Genomic DNA, 20,100 nt, shown 5'->3' on the forward strand with positions numbered 1-20,100 from the left:
TCAATAAGAAGATTTTCTCCTATCTCAAAAAGTACTATTATTTTACTATTAATTTTTGAATTGATTATTTTTTTGTTATATTTGAAATTCAAATGCTACAACCTAATATCTGGTCATATTTTCAACGGCTATAATCACATATAAAAAGAGCTCTTAAACTATTATTTCCATCCATCAATTTCGTGCCCGTTTGGCATTGCGGCCAAACCGGCTTTTCATTGAAATTCAAAAATTTTTTTTTTTCTAAAATTGAGTGCGGTTTATACTTTTTGGATCGTTTTGATGTGCTGATATCAAAAATGATTTTTAAAAAATGAAAAAACATTATTGGCATGCTTTTCGGCACGAAAAGCTATTTAAAAAACAACCGCTACCACACTCCCAAACACCCTTGATCATATGGTTGAAAGAGAGAGTTTTATAGAAAATATAATTGGAAGAGATCGGTGCAAATGTAGTTTTTTAATAGAAAAAAAAATATTTTTTAAAAAATAGATTAAACAGCAAAAATTATTGTCGTGAATGCCTATACTCTTATAAAGTAAATATTGATATAATTATTTCTTAAAAATGACAAAATCTAATTAGTTTCCTCTTGATGATATTAATAATACTAATATTTCACATTAATGAATCTCATTGGCTGTTTTGCTAGCATTACTCCACATTACAATAATAACGTTCGGATGGTTAATAATTAAATCCTCCTACCGTGAGAAACTCAACGATAAGGAAACCGACAGGCACACTCTCTTGTCCTCCTTTAAAACCTTCTTCGGGAAGACTCTCTTTCTTCTCTCCAAGGCACGCCGCCGCGGCTAATCAAACTCTCTTCCAAAACCCTACCCCTCTCTGTTTCTCTATGGCACCGAAACGTGCTCCTCCCGTTGAAGATCCACCTTCTGCTTCTAGCTCCGAAGAAGAAGAAACTTCTAGTGGTGAGGAAGAAGCATCTGATGATGAACAGAGCCACCCCTCTCCTCCACAGCCACAAACCAAAACCATCCGAACCCAAAACTCAGCCCCCAAAAAACCCGAGCCCACCGCTCAACAATCTGAATCTGAGCACGAATCTGATTCTGGGTCGGAGTCAGAATCCGAATCTGAATCGGAACCCGACCAGAGTGTCAAGCCTATAACCTCTAAACCAATGGAGGAGACCCCACCGAAGGAAGCAGCTGTCAAGAAGTCCAGATCCAAACCACCTGTAGCCGCCACTCCGGAGAAATCAACAGCTGTGAAGAGGGGTAACGGGGCTGATCGCGATTCGAAAGACTTGAAACGGGTTAAGAGCAAGGAATCAGAGCCTGAGAAGTCTGAGGACTCCAAAAAACAGCTCTTTCAAAGGTTGTGGACTGAGGAGGATGAGATTGCGCTGTTGCAAGGTATAATTGATTTTATTGCAGAGAAAGGTTATGACCCATCAAAGGATATGAATGCGTTTTTCGATTTTATTAAGAAGTCTTTGCATTTTGATGTGTCAATGACTCAATTGAAGGATAAGATTTCTAGGTTAAGGAAGAAGTTTGAGAATCATGTGAAAGGGAAAAAAGGAGAAAGCAAGATTTTTAGCAAACCGCATGATCAGAAGGGGTTTGATTTGTCGAAATATATTTGGGGCAGTGAAGGGACTATTAAAGCTAACGGGAAGAAAAACAATAATGGTAATGATAATAAAAAAGGGAATGCTAAGAAACTAGAGGCATTGAAGGCTGAGTTGGGTATGGATGTGGGGGAGGAGGAGAGAATGGAAGTTGAGATGGAGAGAGATTCAAGTGTCAAAAAGGTTTTGAAGTTTGATGGAAGTGTGAGTGGTGGAAAAATGGATCATTATGTGGTGAGAAATGGATTGGATTTTGCGCATGGAATGAAGAAGGCAGAGATGGAGGAGAAGTGGAGGAAGTTGCATATAGCTGAATTGGAGTTGTTTTTGAATCGGAATGAATTGATACGAGAGCAAGCAAAGTTAATGCTGTCAGCTTTTAAAGCTGACAAGGATTAGTGTGGTCGAGAAGATACATGTAGAGGGGTTTCATGGTTCAAGTAATAAGTGATCTTGTTAGCTTTTCCTTTTTTGTTTAGGTTTCATAATCAGCACTAAGTTTGGAATGTTTAGCTTCATAGATAATATTATCCGCAGTCCTTTTGTTCTGCACAATTCTGTTTTCAAGGCTTAACTCTCATTTATTAGCTATGCTATGTTTTATTTCTCATTTAGTAGATATTTTGTTGTTTATTTCTTATTTCATAGTTATTGTGTTTGATTAGTGGGTTTAACATCAATAAGTTGTTTATTTGTTATCCATCATCGCCTTGTGGTTAGATGTGCTCTGCACAATTTTTTTCATAGGTGCTCTTAACAGTCTTATCTCTGTAGTTTATTGGGGAAATAAGTTGTTTCATCACCATGTTGTTTGATGGTTATGTGAAATTTGTCTTCACTTTCTGAAAAAGTTTACTCAAATTATGACTATATGGTGTGTTTGCAGTAAGAACTTGCATAAAAAGTATGTTGTTTCAATTTATATCAAGGAAACATTTCTCTCGTAGTTAATGTATCCTTGAAAACAAGTTCGGCAGATGATAGAGAAACTATTGGCTTCAGATCGATTGGTGGATAACTTTTCAGATTATTATTATTGTTTTTTTTAAGCTTATCTGCCTTATGTTGGATAATATCCACACCATGTGCTTAGCGATAATATGAGATGGCTTGGTGAATGTGGCTCGTAGCCTATGGTATTGGCACACACACATGAACTTGGCTCCGAAATAGAGTAGAAAACTGAGATCCATTTTAAGCAAATGAACTTGGCTCCATTTCCTATCAACCTTCTTTCGGACATTTCCTACTGAAGGCTAAAGAAGCAGAACAGTTGATTTCAGAACTGTCCAGAGGGACTGGACAAGGAACTGGGCTTATTTAAGACCGGGGATGTATCATCTATGATATATAACAGGCAGGTTTGCTTCGCAATAACTCTGCTATTAGAATCGATGGCCTGCTTTATCAGGAAATGACTAGGGCCTGAAAGTAATCAACCAAAAAGTGAATGCACTTGTTGACAGTTTCTTGAATACAGTCAATTATAGAGTTTGTTTTGATGACAAAACAAAGCATAGAGAAAATCCCGCCGCTTCTTTATTTGCCATTCCCCTATGTGCATGACCTTTTGCAGGTAAAAACAAAGGACTTTATTAAACCACGAAAGGGAACGTAGAAATCTTTGGTTTTTCAACAGAATTGGAGCACACTGGAAACTCTTTGGCACAATTTCGACTCGAGGGAGAACAAGAAGAAAAACCACTTCAGTTGATTTTCTAATACCAAAACCAGAAAAAACAGCCAGCATAATTGATTTTCTTCTCCATAGTAATTAACAAATGATGTCTGGTCGAGAATGGGACGGTGTTGATTCCGAAAGGAAATATGCTTGATATGGCATTTGCCTGCATCTTGTAGTCACGTATACTGATTAAGATCTTCTGCTTTCTGTTTCTTGTGTTCAAGTGGTTAAAGCAGTTTTCTCCATACTATTTGTTAAAGACTGATTTGACTAGTTGCATCATCAGTGAATCGGTGTATGGATACATGATAATTAGAATTATGTGTGTGACAACAGTAAATCTTTATGAGTTTGAGTGGGTAGAAATTAGCGTCAACTGAAAAGGATTTGCATTAACTGTTGTCGGCAAACATAACGATTCAACGGATGCTGTTTCAACTTTCAACGACAAGGAGGGTAGCTGTCCGTTGTTCTCTTTTTTCTTGGTTGAAAATGAGAAAAAAAAAAAAAAAAGGTCTACCTGGTATATAGTTGTCATTTAGAGGAAATAGAAAAGCTCTATCCTGCGGCTCTCAGCTCTGCTTTGTGAAGTGTGTGGGTGCGGTGCTATTGGACTGACCTTAATGTGCGTCATGATGGATTGCATAGTCAAATGGTCAAAACAATGACTAAAGCGTTTGTTTTTGCGTATGTAACTGCGTTTTGGTAAATTTTAATTTTTTTTTTTGCTAAAATTGAGTGACGGTTGTACTTTTTGGATCGTTTTGATGTCAAAAATGATTTTTAAAAAATAAAAAAACATCATTTACATGTATTTCGGCATAAAAAGCTATTTGAAAAGCAACCGTTACCACACTGCCAAACACGCTCTAAGAGGCATAAGACAACCAAAAATATGATTGCTTGAAAAAAGTGTACTTTTGTAGTGCACAAGGCAGACTAACTGCTCAAGTGAATCAGGGTTTAGGTAAATGGTCATAGGAACTTTTCAGCTGTTGGATTTCTAACAGAAGACAAAGGAAAGTCCAGTTCAAGCCTCCTTACCAGTAACTATAAATGTTATGGACATGGTAAAAGCAGTGTATTTGTTTGCCTTTCTTTCAAAGCACCAGCAGAAGGTATTGAATGATCAGAATTCCATCAGCTGGACCACACAACTGAAAATGGATAAACCTTTCAGATTATGAGAGACCATATCTGATTACGGGAATCCTGTCAAGGGCTTTGGGTTCAAATTAACTAGAAATTTTAATGCATGTCCTGGGTTTAATTTTATGATGCAGGAGAGTAACCAGCTTCCCACGACTGTCAAACCTTGCCTTAACTGTCGTTTTATCATCCATAATCCATGTTCCTCCAACTACAAGAACATTCTCCTTTTCTGAAAGCATCCGAGAGACCACTGCTGCTTCTGCAACTTTCTTCTCATGATCAAAATAATGAGCATATGATGCCCTTAGTAAGTTACCCTTGTTTGTCCTGAAAAGTTTAGAGAGAATGAGTTGCCGTAAGTCTCCTTCCCTGTTTAGGCAACTATAGATAATAACAACAGACACAAGCCATAAGCATGATGACTATTAGCAGGTTGTTTAACGTATAATATGTTGCTAGTTTAACTAGGAAATTCGGTCCAATTTTTCACCAGTGCAGGTAAAATAACTTACAGAGTAATTGATCCACCAAAATTTGGTTTTGTCACTCTAATGCGTGCGTTAAATTAATGAAATCTCTTCGAAGCAAGATTGTATAGCGTCTCCATACCAAATGCAAGGTGTGGAGCACCAAAAGTAGCAGAAAGCTGAATTATATGGCGGCTGGTTGAAGGAAGTCTCGTAGATAAAGCACCATTTTTGTAGAAGTATTCTACTTTATCCGGAACTAGAAGCTGCACCTGCAGTGGACCAGAAGAAAAGGTGATTAAACTTCTACATTTCCAATCAATTTGGGTAAGACGAGATAAAATGAAAAATGTTTGTTTAATTTGCATATGTTGTCTCAACGCATCTGATCATTTGAGCAAGAGAAAGGACATTATGCAAGGAAACAGGAATTTTATCATTTCTTTCCGTGTTGGAGAATCATACAGTATTCAATGTGATTGAATTTAGGAACCTTAGCTTCAGAATCTTACTCAGGTAAATCACAAAAACAGTCCATACCTTTTAGAGCTATGATCTGGCAATTTCAGTGAAAATGTATCCTTCATGGTCGGCGATGCTCAATGTAAAGGTTGTGAAATCTTCCATAAAGCGAAAGAGATCAACAGTGAAGTAGCAGGACATGATTTTAAGTTTACAAGTAAGAGCTGAGAACTAAATCCACGAACTCACTGATAATTTTGAGTCAACATCGACCTTAACAGAAGCATGAATATCTTCCTGATTGTATTCTGTTGTAACACCTGCAATTGAACCTTGCGCTCTCTTGCCAGCATATTAAACAACAGCTTGAACAATGCAAGACATTCAATTTTTCATCAGTATGTGGCATTGCAAGGAAGGATTAATCATAATGTGGAACAGATCTGTCAAATTTCATCTTAAAATATATAAGAAGAAAATTTCTTTCTTTTCTTGTATAGAATTTGAGAGAATCAATTATACGATTTGATAACCAAAAAAAAAAAAAACATCAGAAAAAATTGAATTCTATTACTATTGCGGGAAACTAGGGCGAGGGAAACTATCAACATACCAATCCAGTACCATTTCTAGTCGAGATGCTGAAGTGGTGATTAATTTTGTAGCTTAGAATGTCTGCAAAAATTGAATAATAACAAACCATTACAAAATTTGCAGAGAAAAGGTACCACAGCTTAAACTGAAATTTGAGAGAGCTCCCATTATCAAGACAGGTGACGAGCACAGGAAAGAAGTCGAGTAAATGCACTTGTTGAGAGGTTTTTTGAAAACGGAGTTAAGAAAATGAAGAAAGTAACAGAAACCTGGAAAAACAAAGGGATGAGTGTGTTTTTCAAGAACAGAAAAGGTGAATTGAGAGAGAACAAGATGCAAATCAATAAAGCAAAGAACAACATGATATATACAACCAGAAAGCTTGCAAACAAGAAGCACGAGTTTATTCATAAAAGAAATGCATGCGACTAAAAAAGAACCTCTCGCAGGCTTTACAAAGTCAGAGATGAATTAGGACTAAAATTCTTTTCGATGGACACGAGAAGTTTCTGATAAAATGCAATGATATTTTGTAAATATATATAATAAAAAGATTATAAATTTTTAACATTAAAAATTAATAATATATTTATAACTCATGAATTTTATATTTTAACTAAGTTTGTGCAGCAATGCAACACAACCAATTTAAAGCTAATAACATAACAGAGGATAGGATCAAAATGTGTGCCAAATTTCTGACATGAAATACGAAGAAAGTTCTTTCCTTTCTTTTAGCCACTGGAAACGAATGAAAGGAATTTAATAGCAAAAGACATCATGTTGGGGAAAGAAACAGATGGACCTCCTTCAATAAACGAATGAGAGGAATTTAATAACAAAAGACTGCAAATTAACAAGAGGCATAAGCCTGGAATAAACCTTGTGATTTCTTGCCAAAGTTAGAGAAAATTGGAGGGCCATATGGTGCGATGCCAAGCCCTATTTATTTTTTGGTTTCAAAAATATTTTTGAGAAAAAAATTATTTTTTTTATTTTTTTATTTTAAATTAATATTTTGTAGTGTTTTCAAATTATTTTAATATATTATATTAAAAAATAATTTTTTAAAAATATAAAAATATTATTTTAATTTATTTTCGAGTAAAATATATTTTGAAAAGTAATTGTAATCATACTTTCAAATATATTTTATATAAATATTTTAAAACAATTCAAATATATCAATAAAAATTATTTTTTAAAAATAACATGGTGGCATAAACAAATGTATCTCAAGAAATCCAACTTTACATATGTTCCCATTCAGTGGATTTTTTTTCCTTCAAATTTTATAGTGGTGAGTTGGTCATTATGAATATTTAAAAAACTTTTGATACAATGATTTACGATAATTCAAATTGAAAAAGGAGAATCTAATGGTGGATTTTGATGACTAACCAACTACCATCATTATATATAAATCCTTTTTTAACAACTACTCTTACCGAAAAAATCATTAGCCAACTATTTTTTTCCCCACATTTCCAGCTAAATTCTTATTAAATATTAAAGAAATTCATGTTAAAATTTTAGAATTGCCAATAATATAATGTTACTAGTATTAATTATTCACATAAATGAAGCTTAATTATTTTTTTATGAGAAGAATGGACGGTTAGGATTAAGAAACCAAGTCAATCCCGTAATTTAATAATCCAATCGTGCGAAGATCGAATAACAGGATCCTCTGCTTCTTATCCAGTGAGGCAAACCTCACGGTATTTCTCTTATAACGCCACTTCACTAAAACCCTAAATCACTGTTCCACCACAATCATTCCCTTCTCTACTCGCGATGTCTCGTCGAGAACGCGGTTCTGAATCTAGGCGACACCGTTCTGGCTTCGACAGAGAACCCAGGTATCTTTTGCGGTTTTTATGTGCTGGGTCCTTAATATACTGCATGCCCTGCTTTTGTTGCTCTATAATCATAATTAGCCTGTCACTGCAATTCATGGTGCGTGCTCTCTCGTTTTCAACCAAACACGGCCTTTGTGTTTTATATGCCCTACATTTTGTTGCTATGTAGCGGTAATTGATGAATCACTTAGGTTCATGAAGTGGGTTTTTTGTTTTAGAACCAAACATGACCTTGGTAATTGAGTTGATGATGTTGGTAATGTTTGTGAGGTGTTTGGTTTTCTTGAAGTCCTAAGAGGTCAAGGAGAGATGGAAAACCAGAGACAGAGAGAGTAACAATTGACTCTAATTTAGATCAAAAGAACCGGCGCCGGTTGCAAGATGCATTGCCTCTTGAGACCCCGTCTGGTCCGGATTCTGCCAAGGTGGAGTCTGGTGGTGTGAGCAAAGAAACAGAGCAGAAACCAAATGAACACGGCGAAGGAAGCAAGCATTCTTCTAAGCCAACTGAAGTGCCTTGGTCACGGTCCTTTTTTCAGGTTTTTTCTTTTTGAAGTAATTGTTGATATGTGGTTTTGTGGAATTTGTTCTGGTGTCTCATTGTCATTATCTAATGGATGTGAAATCTAGCGCGGTTGAGACAGTAAGTTCAGAAGCTAAGGTATGCTTGGGTGCCTATGGAAATAGAAAATTTGAGTTTGTAGCCATTATAGGACTTGGTGGTCTGGGATTATTTCTGTACTTTCCTGAAATTCCATTTATACTATACAGTGGTTTTCTTTGTAAATGTTTATTTGCTTGAATCAAAACAGAGCGGTTCAACTTTTGCAACAAAAAAAAAGGAGAAATTTTTTTTCCTTGACAAATCTTTGGTATCATGGAAGTTTTTTACCTATTGTGTTGCGTGAATTCTTTTAATGACCTGGAAGAGGTGTTTACATTTGCTCACCTTATGGCCATATGGATATGTAATACAATAGTATTCTCTATGCATCCTTGTGCTTGTGGGACAAAAAAATAGATTTTATAGTCTTGAATTTATGTAATTGATCATTTGCTCTAGTAAATGAGCCTTATTTCTCTCGATCTTGATTACTGGGTTTTTATTTAGTGCATTCAAAACTTTTTTTCTGGGCTGATGTTGTGTGATTGCTGTCTGCCCCATGCCTTCAAAAGCCTCCATGTATATAACAATCTTAGGCTTGTCTTTTAACAGCATGATGAACGTGGTAATGCTGGGCAAGTTGGTCGAAGCTTTGGCCGGAGATCTGCTACTGGTGGGTTCCTGATTTCACTTGCATGACCCAAATAACTCTTTGACCCTGTTATTTTTTTGTTGTCAAACAATTTCACATACTGTTCCTGTGTTCCTCTCTTTTGAAGAGCGCCGATTTAGGGATTCAAAGGATGATCGGGGTGAAAGGACAGAAAACAAGGCAGCAACTTATGATTCGCGGCAAAGAGATGAGAAGCCACGAGGTAAGGGGGATGACAAAAGTGTATGGGGCCATGATGGTTTCTTGAAAATGGAGGCTGAGCCGCCACCACCTGTGAGGAAAAGACCTGCATTTCGGGAGAAGAAAATCCCAGTGGAGACTGACAATCCTGACAAAGCAACTGTGGAACCTGCAAGGTCAAACCATTCTCATCGTCCTTTGTCGATTAGTGAAAGGAGGGAGGAAAGAGACCGTAACCCTCGCTATGTAGACAGACCCGAGAGGCCTGCTGCAGGAAATAGAGAAGTGAAGAAGAGTGACCTTGCATCAAGAGAAAGATTTGGTGGTGATGGTGGTGGAAATTACAGGGGAAGAGAGAGATTCAGCGACAGACAAAGTTATCGCCCAAGTGGTACACGAGGAGAGAAATGGAAGCATGATTTGTTTGACGACACTAATAGGAGTCCAACCAAGAAGAACGAAGAGGATCAAATTGCAAAGATTGAAGCACTCTTGGCATCATAGGAGGAGAGAGGATGCTGTGAAGTTTTTGATCTGCACAATGCAGTGTGTTGTGTTTTTTTAAGATCATGTTGAAATTTTGTTGATATTCCCCCCCGTTCAATACATTTTGAGTGCAGAGTTACTGGATTGAATTCATTTCTCTTATGAATTCTATTTAATAGTGCAACAAACAGTTGACTTGGCCAATCTAATTAGCACTATGAAAAATGCTACATGCGTCAGTTCATTCCTCAATTACGGACACTGGACGCCCGCCTTTTGGCTCATATGGTTTTGATCTCATTTTGTAGACATTTCTGACCTTCTCATTGTTATTGTTGGTGCTATACTTTATTTCTTAAGCATGTGTCAATGCACGTGCCTGAAATTGATAAAAGTAGAGCATAATATTGTTACAATCATTTATTTTCCCCTGGTCTTTAAGGGGTGCCCTTGAACTCGAGATACTTGGAGGATAAGGTACCCTGCCGACTGGATGTGCCGGCCGCTGACGTGAATACAATCATTGTCTTGAGTCTCCTGACTTCGATTAGTATAATTTAGATTATTTTATCGTATAAAAGAATAGTTCATACAATCTTAATATGTAATATCCAACAACGTTAACATAATATAGATGGTTGTATAAAATGACTTGTGAATTTAACGTTCTTATTCGAGGTTGTAATTCAAACTAATTTGTAGTTTTCCTGTATTTTTAAAGAATATTTATTTTTATATTTATCATTTACATCTTTAAAATTTAATAAAAATAAAAATAAATCTATTAATAAAGTATCAATGACATGTTAAATAACTGAATATTCATAAATTTGATATAGTATACATATTAAACCATATTGTGTCCGTATCATGCAAGCTAATGGTTATCTTGCGTAAAATATTTTATAAAAAATATTTTTTTTTTAGTTTGATAAAAAAATTGATAGATGTAAAATTTAAACTAATAGATTTGGTTTATTTTCTTAAAAATATTATTAATTTATTAATTCTATAAATTATTTTATAGTTTATTTATATATATAAAAAAACTCCTGCTACTTATGCTTTCCTTGTAAATCGTAAGGGTAAAATGTAATGATGACCTTGAATAATCCAATAATTCTACTGTATTTAATAGAAATAACTAGTCGATGAGCTCGCGGATTGCCGAGGGTTGAATACAAAATTGTATTAATTTTTTTCAACTGAAATTAAAGTTTAAATGAAAAAAATAAATCATTCGATTTGTATGTTTTAATATTTAATATCACTTGTGTATTTCTATATTTAAATTTAAACATATTCAATGAATACATCTCATTTCAGTAAAAAATGAAATAAAAATTCAAACGTCCAATTACATATCCATTTCATAAAAGAATATAATTAAAAGGAAACCCACAGCCAACTATTAAGTATTATAAAAGCACGTGGAAGTCAAAATTGAAAGGTTGTAATGATAAAATTAAATTATATTGATTTGACATGCTTATGGTAATACACAAATAACAAAAAAATAAATATCTAAATGCTAACCTATTTACAAAGAAGATTTTTTAAAAAAATTATGTTATGTTAATCTATCCTAATATTTTTTTATTATAAATATTTTAAAATGTTATATCGATAAATAATTAATTATAAAATATTCTTATTATCATAAATTCTCCCTTTATATAGAACAAACTTATTTTTATCTAATTATATATGAGTGTTGAGTTATAGTATTTATAATATGTTTATATTTTCTGACCAACAATATTTTTAATTACGTTAATTAAAAATTATAATATAGCTTTTATAAAAAAATCTAGGACAGGAATTAATTTTAAAGAGACTAGAAAAGAACACGGGCCAGGTTGCCCAAGGTCACTGAGCTGAGCGAATAAGGACCGAAGCGCATGTAGGCTAGCAAGACTGGGCCTAAACAAGAAATTAAAAAAATAAAGGGTCTCCGGCTAAAACTATAAAAACACGTGGCTTTAAGAACCGAATGAGAAAGGGAAAGAGTAAAGTAAATGTCTAAAAGGCCCTTTATCTTAGAACTCCTGACTCCGAACTCAAACAGGACAGGGCTCCCACCAGTCTCCCTATAATCCATTACCCTCCTTGTTTAGCTTGTCGCCTTGCGTTCTCCTTTACTTATCAGCTTTCTCTGTTTTCTTATTTAAGCTCTGGTTCCCGAACTATATTAAGATGAAGGCAAAAAGATTTCATTACCCAGGTTCACTGTCACAAAACCCTTTGCTGCTGCTGCTGCTTTTTATATGCTTCGTTTAACAAGAACCGTGTTTTGTGATCTAATTAATTTTGTTATCAGGTTATGACATTATAGATGACTATGGTGATGATCAGTTTGAGACTACCAGCCCTAAGAAACTGGACGCATATTTGGAAAAAATTCTATCTAAAAAGAAGTAGGCTGTTTAGTTACTTGGTTAAATTCTTTTTGGAGTATACTTGGTTCCTTCTTGCACATAGACTTCCAATCTGATATTAATAATTGCTTTTATTTGATTTTTTGGTCAACGAAGGAGATTTGCCGGAAAGGAATTACTACCGCTTATCGTTGAGGCCTTGAACAATGAGTTGGAGCTCAAGTTTGTGGAAAATAAGTAAGCAATTTCTTTACAGAATTATTTGTTTTTCCTGGTCCCCCTAGAGTAATCTTTCTGTTTTTCTCGATCCTCCCATTACAAGTTTATTCGCGAGATTTGATCCCTCATTACTTGGAATAAAAGTAAATTATACGAGGGAGAGGTAGCATCCAAATCACAATATAGGGTTTTCATTATGATGATGACTCTCTAATTTTGCTCATAATTCTATGCAGCTTGTTTACAGTATTGGGGTTTTGCCTACAATTCATAATAAAAGGGCCTTCCACGGAGCGACAGCTTGCATTAAATGCACTTGGTTAGTAAAGATTTTAAGTTATATATGATTGTCTTTGATGGTTTGGCAATTGGTGCTCAGTGGATGAATTCTGTTGTTCTTGTATTTTGTTTTATAGGTTTGTTGGCAATGACCATTGACAACGAGGATGATGCCCGTGAATTATATAGAAGCTCCCTAGCTGTTCTTTCTGAGACTCTAAATTCTGGGACTGAGACCTTGAAGGTATCCTACACTCGTTGTTCTCTATTTCTATAATGATTTTAAAGCAACGAAGGTAATAACACTTGGACTATCTGGCTTTTTCATTTGCAGATACTGGATTCCTTAGCTATGATCACATTTTTCTGTGCAAATTATTCAAACGAGACGGAAGAACCAATGAAAATTATTTGGACATTCTTGGATGCTGACTCTGATAATGTATGCAGTTATTTTTAGCACTGATGTGTATATATATCTTGAAATTTAATAAAAAGAAAATGCTCTCACTTGCTACTTGATTTCATCTCAGGAAGTTGCAAGGAAACATTCATCAGCTGTTCTAGCTGCAGCAATTTCTGCCTGGTCTTTTCTGCTCACAACCATGGAGACATGGAGACTCAACGAAGAACATTGGCAAGGGTATGTACATTGAACACAAGCATTAATGTAGAAGTCCTAGATTTCACTGACATCCTGATAGTTTGCTTTTTACATGAATGTGGAGGGTCTATAATAGAGTCGTCAATTTTTTCATGAGAACGGTTTTTTTTAACTGCTTGCAATGCATATCTTTCATCGCTGCATAAGGGTTTGTAAATAACAGATTGTTTTAACAAATGCAGAGCAATTTCTTATTTTACCAATGTACTAGAGGAAGGTGATGAATCTGTGCATGTAGCAGCTGCTGAAGCTTTAGCCCAGATATTCGAAATTGATTGCCTCAAGAAGTTCTCTACTCTGGTGGATTGCTCACTCTGTGAAGAGGATAGAACCCTGATGGAAGGTTTACTCAAAGAAGAACTGAAGAATACTATTGCAGAGAAACTAAAAGCAAGGGATGAAGACTCTGCTAGACAAGGCACATTTGCAAATTTAGATGTGCTGAACTATTTCGAGGTACTGCTTAATTGAATTTTTTTCCTATGCCCGTGCTCATATTTCCCTGTAGCCAGCTTACTAAAATAAGTTCGTTTTTTTACACCAGAATGGTACTGCCCCAGAAGCTTTTACTATCGGTGAAGATGGACTAGAGTTATATACATGGTCTCAAGTACTAAGGGTAACCAATTCTTCCTTCTAGTTCATTTAACTCTCAGTTTATTTCCTCTAGCTTCTGCACCTATTTCTAAGTGTTTTAGCCCTCAATTTATTTATTTACTTTCCTTTTTTATTCTGCAGGTGAATTTTTTGAAGAATCTTCTAGGAGAAGATCGAGTGGAGAAACACATCATGGTTTGTTTCTTGATCTCAACTATTTTCACTGTTTTGCCTCATACTCGTTCTTTTTTGTTTGAAATGCATTAACGTGCTTGCTGTTTAAACAGGAAAAAGAATATCTCCATTACATTTTCTCTGTGAGACCAACAACTTTTAATCCTTCAAATGTTGAACTCTACATACCATTCAGGGAAGAGGTTAGTTTATGAGCTAAAATTCGAATTGTTTCTTCGTGCTTGTGCGAGTGGCATCAAGTTTTGATTCCTGACATTTTTGTACTTTGTAGGCTACTGTTCGATATTTTTATAAAACAGCCATGTCCCCAAATTCTTTCATCGCCAAAAAAAGGACTCAGCTACGGAACAAGCAGCGCTTAATATCAGAGGTAATTTCATTTTACCACTGAAATGGAAAGATCTTTTTGCCTTAAGGCCATTTAATTCATCAACACCCTTAAGTCGAAACTGAAAACATTTTGAACTAACTACTGATCATAAACATAAACTCTCCAGCCATCAATTTTTCGAACCACAGTTGATAGTACCAAGTTTGTTTATTTATTTTAATATTTTTGTTTGAAGAAAACAGAGTACCAAGTTTGATCCGGAGGCCAACTCTCCTTTATTGTTAAAAGCCACCCCATTCTGTATCAAAATAATAGTTCATTTGTTTGAAAATAACATTCAGCATTTGGTAACTTGCAGGCGGACAAGGCCAGTCATTTCCTGGACAATGACGACGGGATTCAATTGGCTTGAAGAAGATGTTACAAGTGCTCAGAGTGACAACAAATTCGTGAAGCTCACAATTAATCTATTTTGCTCATTTTTTTCTTCTTCTTTTACCAACTAGATCAGAGTTCACTGTTTATGTAATTAACTGGATTAATTTTTTGTTCCATTTAAGAAAAGGTGACAGGGTGCCACCCTTTTTTGATAGTTGTAGCGTATTTAGACCATGGAATGTGTTGGATGTGTCATGATCATGTCAAAAGCATTTTGCAAACCTCAGCATACTTTCATTTGTATGTCTAAAACAGTTTCTTTCTATGCACTTGGAGTCTTCGTTAAGATGGAAAATTGCTCTGCCTCTGTAACTATCGAGTTTGAGTTGTAGAAAAGAGCAGGTGGCAATTCTTACAGCAGAAATAGCAGTGAAAGCCAAGGATTTGCTTACCATAGTAAGTAGTAGTAGATGTTACTGTATAGGAAATCAAGGATTTAGTCAACGATTTTGAAGCCATGTTTTTTGTGCATGTGTGTGTGCACACTCGTGGGGGCGTTTAAGTACATGGTAACAGGTCTGCCAACTGATCGGTAACTTGTTAAGGCAACTAGACTTTCGTGATATCCTTTCGTATCAGTGACTGCAGTTTCGAAGAATGTTGCTTCGAGCAGTCGTTAATGAAATTAGCATATTTTCTGAAGTTTCTAATTTTAATATGTTTCACTTTGTTATATGTTAGGGTTATGTTGTTGAAATTTTAAATGCATTACCAATGGCAAACGGTTGAATTGCCTATTGGTGTGTATTCTTTGCTATGATTTTTGGTAAAAGAAGAAAATCTTCCTAAAACAGTTCTGAGCTACCCATCTTTTATAGCAAAACTAAGTTAACATGCTGCAATGGGGATTACCTACTTTCACTATCATATTTGAGTTGGACTCGATCAAACAAGCTGGAGTAGATCAGTTGGTTAGAGCGTGTGGCTGTTAACCACAAGGTCGAAGGTTCAAGCCCTTCTTCTAGCGTTTAGGACCTTTTCTATTATTATTTTTTTTCTTTAAACTATTTTAATGTATAAATATCATAAATACTAGCTAGTTTAAGGTCAAGAGATATCCTCAGGTCATTTTATCTTAATCTAGGATGATGAAATTTTCAATTCTGTTTCTATTACATAAATATGAATCCTCCCACACTTCCGTTTTGAGACAACCTTAATGCCTAACGATGAGATAGTACCTCACTCGATGCTCATTAGAAGATCCAATCATAAATGTATGCTTTTTTGTTATCCATTTCCTCTGCCCCTTGCCATCCACAAGACAAAGTCCCTTGCATGAATCTCTATCCAAAGTTATATTATTTTTGTTGCTTTTTTTCACTTGCACCCTATTAAATGCAACCATTTGCTTATTTTGTGGACTTTTTACCTCTGCTGATCCCATAGTTTCTCACACCAATGACTAGACCAAATTGCAGATTGGTGCAATTTACACTATAAACATCAATTGCTTGGCCATTAGGTTAAGGGTCTTGTTTGGAGGAATAAACTAGAGAATGCTGCTTGGTCTGAGAGAAGAATTTCAATGGGACTAGTAAGGCAGAAGGAGTGGAAATAACAAATTCTAAGAAAGTTGAGTAGCTTAGTACATGACCAAACTCTTATAATGATTTTATTGTGTAGAACCTGTAGGTTTTTCCAGGGAAGTTATCGGTTGAATTAGCTCTCATGTTCACTTGATCAGAGTACTCTTTTGGATACCATGTCAAAGAAGACCTTCCAACTGATAAGTAAAGAGATTGTTATATGAAGGTGGGTTTGTAAACTTTGTTTTGCCTCGAAACAAATATAAATTGGTAATAAAATGCTCAAACATGAGACGCAGAAAATCATTTGGTGTTGGAATTGAGATAGAAAGATTACTGGAATCATGGTCTTCAAATATGACCTGAGCGATAGCATCTCCTCCAGCTTGATTAGGATAGCCTACGCATAAAATCCTTCCAATCTTGCTCTCATTCTTGGCAAAAGAGATATCGATAGGACTAGCAAACATTATAGCAAGGGTCACCTTTCTGTTTGTTGCATTAAATACTTCTCTTCCAAGATTTTGTTTTTATCCTGGCAAAATCAAGTTCTCCCAATCCAATTCCTCTTACTTAATAGATTGATCAAGCCTCGCCATCAATACCACCACATCTAATGTAGTAACAACTTTAGTTGCTACACCAATAAGCGATTCACCGGTGCAATTTATGAATAGACACCCGACTTCATATGTAATAGATGAGATATACTTATGCAATCCTTGTAAAGGGGTAAGGTATTTACAAGGCACGCCAGCATAGATGTTGTAGTAGCATTACTATTTGGTCCTATAACAGCCAAGTTTTTTGTGGCGTTTTTAGACAAAGAAAGAGCTTCATTATTGTCTAGCAAGACTATCCCTTGCTTTGCAACATCAAGTGCAAGCTTTTGATGTTCTTCACTGCACACATCTGATGGTCTAAGATTTCCAAATAGGTGAAATTATGGATCCCCATCAAAGAAACTAAGTCTCATGAGGACTGTATAACTGTAGATTAAGGCTCGGTCTACAAAAGATTCTTCAATTTTGTTTAACTTAACTGCATTATATGTATACCTTGGCAAAAAATCTCCACAATTCATGTTTAAACCTACATTACATGATCATTTTATAGTATCAATAACTTAGAAGAGTTGGAATCTTCAATCGTCACAATTATAAACTATTTGTGCAAATGCACTGTATACCTGCTTTTAAGTCAAGGTTACTCCATCGACGTGGCCGTATATCGGATTCTGTCGTAATAAACCTCGATGGAATCACATTTCGAGACAACATTCCTACCCAAAATTGCACAAATAAGTAGTTAGGAACAAAAGTTTAAACATGAAATTTATATAAATCAAAAGAAAAATGTTTCTATGGTCCTGTTACATATTGCAGGATTCATATAGGCGCGGGAAAGAAGTAGAGCAAAATCGTCAAGATTATGTTGTCCTCTGATAGCTCCTTTGAGCAGGTCTGGATCAGCACAAGTAGGAATACCATTAACCCTGTTATATGAACACATCACACCACTCACATGACCCTCCTCTACACAGCTTCTAAATAGTGGTTGAAAAGTGCCCACTAGATCCTTCTTTGTCACCTTTAAAATCAAAACCAACATATATAACCTTGTTCTCAATGTCCAAAATTGTCATTGGACAATTGTACCATAGTAAAAAAGACTCATCAAGAGTGATATCTGCAGGCCTCATTAACACACATTGATGCAGCGAAAATGGCAATTCGTATCTGAAATTCATGCATACCCTCGCATCAAAGTGAAATCGATTTGCACCTTTCCATTTGTCCATATCATAAGCAGTATAATGCTTGTAAAAACTTGATACTTACCTTAAGCCTATTACAAGTGAAATTCTCTTCCCAGGCCAACTTCTTGCAAGCCCCTAACATAATTGACAACATATTTTAACACCACCAAAGGATCCTCTCCTGGTATCTCTTGACCTCGATCCTACCTTGGGTCACAAAACACATCAATAGTGGGACTCCTATATGTCAACCCAGCTAAACCCACATTATACATGGTCCGAGCCTCATTTGACACCACTTATCCCATCTTAAATTAATCATAATCTTGTATTAAAACTAGCAGCAGACAAAATCACTGCTGGGAAGCTAGTAGCGCCAGGTACTGTAAATGTACACCATAACCAACACTTGCCACGCCATGAAGTGCCTCGGACCACCATTTGTAAGCAGGGACACCAAGCTGGGAAACTCCAGCTGCATGATTTCCTAGTTGTTGCACCTTTTCTTGTAATGTTAAGCTCGAGATAAAATCCTTGGTTCTGTTCTCATAAGATAGGGATGCGTCACAAAATGGAAATTGGTTCATTTCAGGAATGTTCTTGTCACAGGAAAAAATATTAAGCGAAGCAAGAAAATATTAGGAGCAATGAGAGAAGAAGTTCTAAGAAAAGTTGATTTTTCATGGTTTCTCACACAGTTCGCTTTGTTTAAGAAGTGATAGTGTTAGGATGCTTGGGCATAACAAAAGTTTCTTTAGCTACCAGTTACTAGACAATGATATGGTCACGAATTTTTACAGGGGACAATCTGATAGCCAGGTAGCTGAAATGGTGTTCATGATCGAAAAAGTTTATCAGGGCTAGCTCAACCATTGAGCCATGTGTACACAGGCCTGACCTATAGGGAGAGGATGGTAGTATGCTTCCAATACCATAATGAAAACAACATTTGTCTACTGTGATACTCGTTATTTATTCTTTATTTATTAAAATACTAAATTATTTTTTATGTAACTTGATTATAATAAAAATAAAATAAAAATATGAAAAAGCCCTTAAACACCTGTTAATGAAATTTTTTTTTTTAAATATAATTTAGTTATTTCATAACCAAACTTTCATCCATGCATGGGCACAGTTAGATAGATGTACAGAAATGATTAGCAATTCATTCTGCCACTGAAGAATGTTGCTCTCTTCCCTTTATTTATTTATTTATTGGACTTCACTTGACCAACCAAGCTAGAATGAAAAGTTTTTAATGTAATGAAACAAGAAGGTCCAATTAAATTAACTCAAGCCAATCATATAACCTGTTGTGGGCCTGGCTCACCTAACAATTCCTCCTTTCAGATCTGGGTACGTTTGAAAACAAAATCCTGGTCGTATGTTGCCGGGAAATTGGATCAGCACGACCATTTTTCTGTACAATCCATGGCTACAACTTGAACTACGTAAATGCATGGTCAAATATGTTCCTGATATATAACAAAGAGACTTCTTGCTTCTTCTTTTTTTCATCGACAACAAAGAGACATCACTCGTGACCAATAGTGCCATACTTCGAAGGAAAAGTGATTAACTGAATAATTTTTCTCGTTACATGCTTCTCAATATCCCCGAACGCGCAAGAGAGATTGGGCAATTGAATAACTGTTTATTTTTATGTTTTAAAAGTATTTTTAAAAAAAATTAGTTTTTTATTTTTTTTATTAACTTCAAATTAATATATTTTTAGTATTTTAAAATTATTTTGATATATTAATGTTAAAAATAATTTTTTTTATTATTATGTATTTAATATAAAATATTATTTACAAAACAATCACCTGCGAAACAAACTTAGTTTTCTCAAAAAAATCATAATAGCCCCCCATGGTTCAAAATTCAAATTTGCAAGCTCAGATATTCGCCATGCTGAGAGCCCCCATCAATCCGTGAGGA

The 20,100-nt window shown here is 35.3% G+C and overlaps 3 protein-coding genes, 1 non-coding gene and 1 pseudogene across 4 annotated transcripts; 4 read left to right on the forward strand and 1 right to left on the reverse strand.

Annotated features, from left to right (window-relative positions):
* The first annotated feature begins 725 nt into the window (after nucleotides 1-725).
* LOC118059103 (GLABROUS1 enhancer-binding protein-like) lies at nucleotides 726-2,217 on the forward strand. The gene has a single exon (XM_035071930.2). The coding sequence runs from the start codon at nucleotides 863-865 to the stop codon at nucleotides 2,000-2,002; it is 1,140 nt and encodes a 379-aa protein (XP_034927821.1). The 5' UTR covers nucleotides 726-862; the 3' UTR covers nucleotides 2,003-2,217.
* A 5,447-nt stretch (nucleotides 2,218-7,664) lies between these two features.
* LOC118059104 (uncharacterized) lies at nucleotides 7,665-9,971 on the forward strand. The gene is made up of 4 exons (XM_035071931.2): nucleotides 7,665-7,824; nucleotides 8,114-8,363; nucleotides 9,041-9,101; nucleotides 9,208-9,971. The coding sequence occupies exons 1-4, from the start codon at nucleotides 7,760-7,762 to the stop codon at nucleotides 9,783-9,785; spliced, it is 954 nt and encodes a 317-aa protein (XP_034927822.1). The 5' UTR covers nucleotides 7,665-7,759; the 3' UTR covers nucleotides 9,786-9,971.
* A 1,840-nt stretch (nucleotides 9,972-11,811) lies between these two features.
* LOC118059105 (uncharacterized) lies at nucleotides 11,812-15,022 on the forward strand. The gene is made up of 13 exons (XM_035071932.2): nucleotides 11,812-11,991; nucleotides 12,088-12,184; nucleotides 12,302-12,382; nucleotides 12,601-12,683; nucleotides 12,781-12,887; nucleotides 12,978-13,085; nucleotides 13,177-13,286; nucleotides 13,490-13,763; nucleotides 13,852-13,926; nucleotides 14,046-14,099; nucleotides 14,192-14,281; nucleotides 14,371-14,469; nucleotides 14,789-15,022. Exons 1-13 carry the CDS (start codon nucleotides 11,964-11,966, stop codon nucleotides 14,840-14,842), a joined length of 1,260 nt encoding a protein of 419 aa, XP_034927823.1. The 5' UTR covers nucleotides 11,812-11,963; the 3' UTR covers nucleotides 14,843-15,022.
* Nucleotides 15,023-15,761: 739 nt separating this feature from the next.
* TRNAN-GUU (transfer RNA asparagine (anticodon GUU)) lies at nucleotides 15,762-15,835 on the forward strand. The gene has a single exon. It is a non-coding gene; the product is annotated as a tRNA-Asn (tRNA).
* Nucleotides 15,836-16,220: 385 nt separating this feature from the next.
* LOC118059004 (probable beta-D-xylosidase 5) lies at nucleotides 16,221-19,029 on the reverse strand (annotated as a pseudogene).
* Nucleotides 19,030-20,100: the final 1,071 nt, after the last annotated feature.

The sequence above is a fragment of the Populus alba genome, chromosome 9, assembly GCF_005239225.2.
Source record: "Populus alba chromosome 9, ASM523922v2, whole genome shotgun sequence".
In the NCBI taxonomy this organism is placed as follows: domain Eukaryota; kingdom Viridiplantae; phylum Streptophyta; class Magnoliopsida; order Malpighiales; family Salicaceae; genus Populus; species Populus alba.

Excerpts from the sequence above, each read along its gene's own strand:
- LOC118059103 (XM_035071930.2), top strand. The coding sequence starts at position 863 with ATGGCACCGAAACGTGCTCCTCCCGTTGAAGATCCACCTTCTGCTTCT.
- LOC118059104 (XM_035071931.2), top strand. The coding sequence starts at position 7,760 with ATGTCTCGTCGAGAACGCGGTTCTGAATCTAGGCGACACCGTTCTGGC. Across the intron at positions 8,364-9,040 it reads GGTCACGGTCCTTTTTTCAG|CATGATGAACGTGGTAATGC; the intron begins GTTTTTTCTTTT and ends GTCTTTTAACAG. Across the intron at positions 9,102-9,207 it reads TGGCCGGAGATCTGCTACTG|AGCGCCGATTTAGGGATTCA; the intron begins GTGGGTTCCTGA and ends TCTCTTTTGAAG.
- LOC118059105 (XM_035071932.2), top strand. The coding sequence starts at position 11,964 with ATGAAGGCAAAAAGATTTCATTACCCAG. Across the intron at positions 14,282-14,370 it reads ACATACCATTCAGGGAAGAG|GCTACTGTTCGATATTTTTA; the intron begins GTTAGTTTATGA and ends TGTACTTTGTAG. Across the intron at positions 14,470-14,788 it reads AGCAGCGCTTAATATCAGAG|GCGGACAAGGCCAGTCATTT; the intron begins GTAATTTCATTT and ends GGTAACTTGCAG.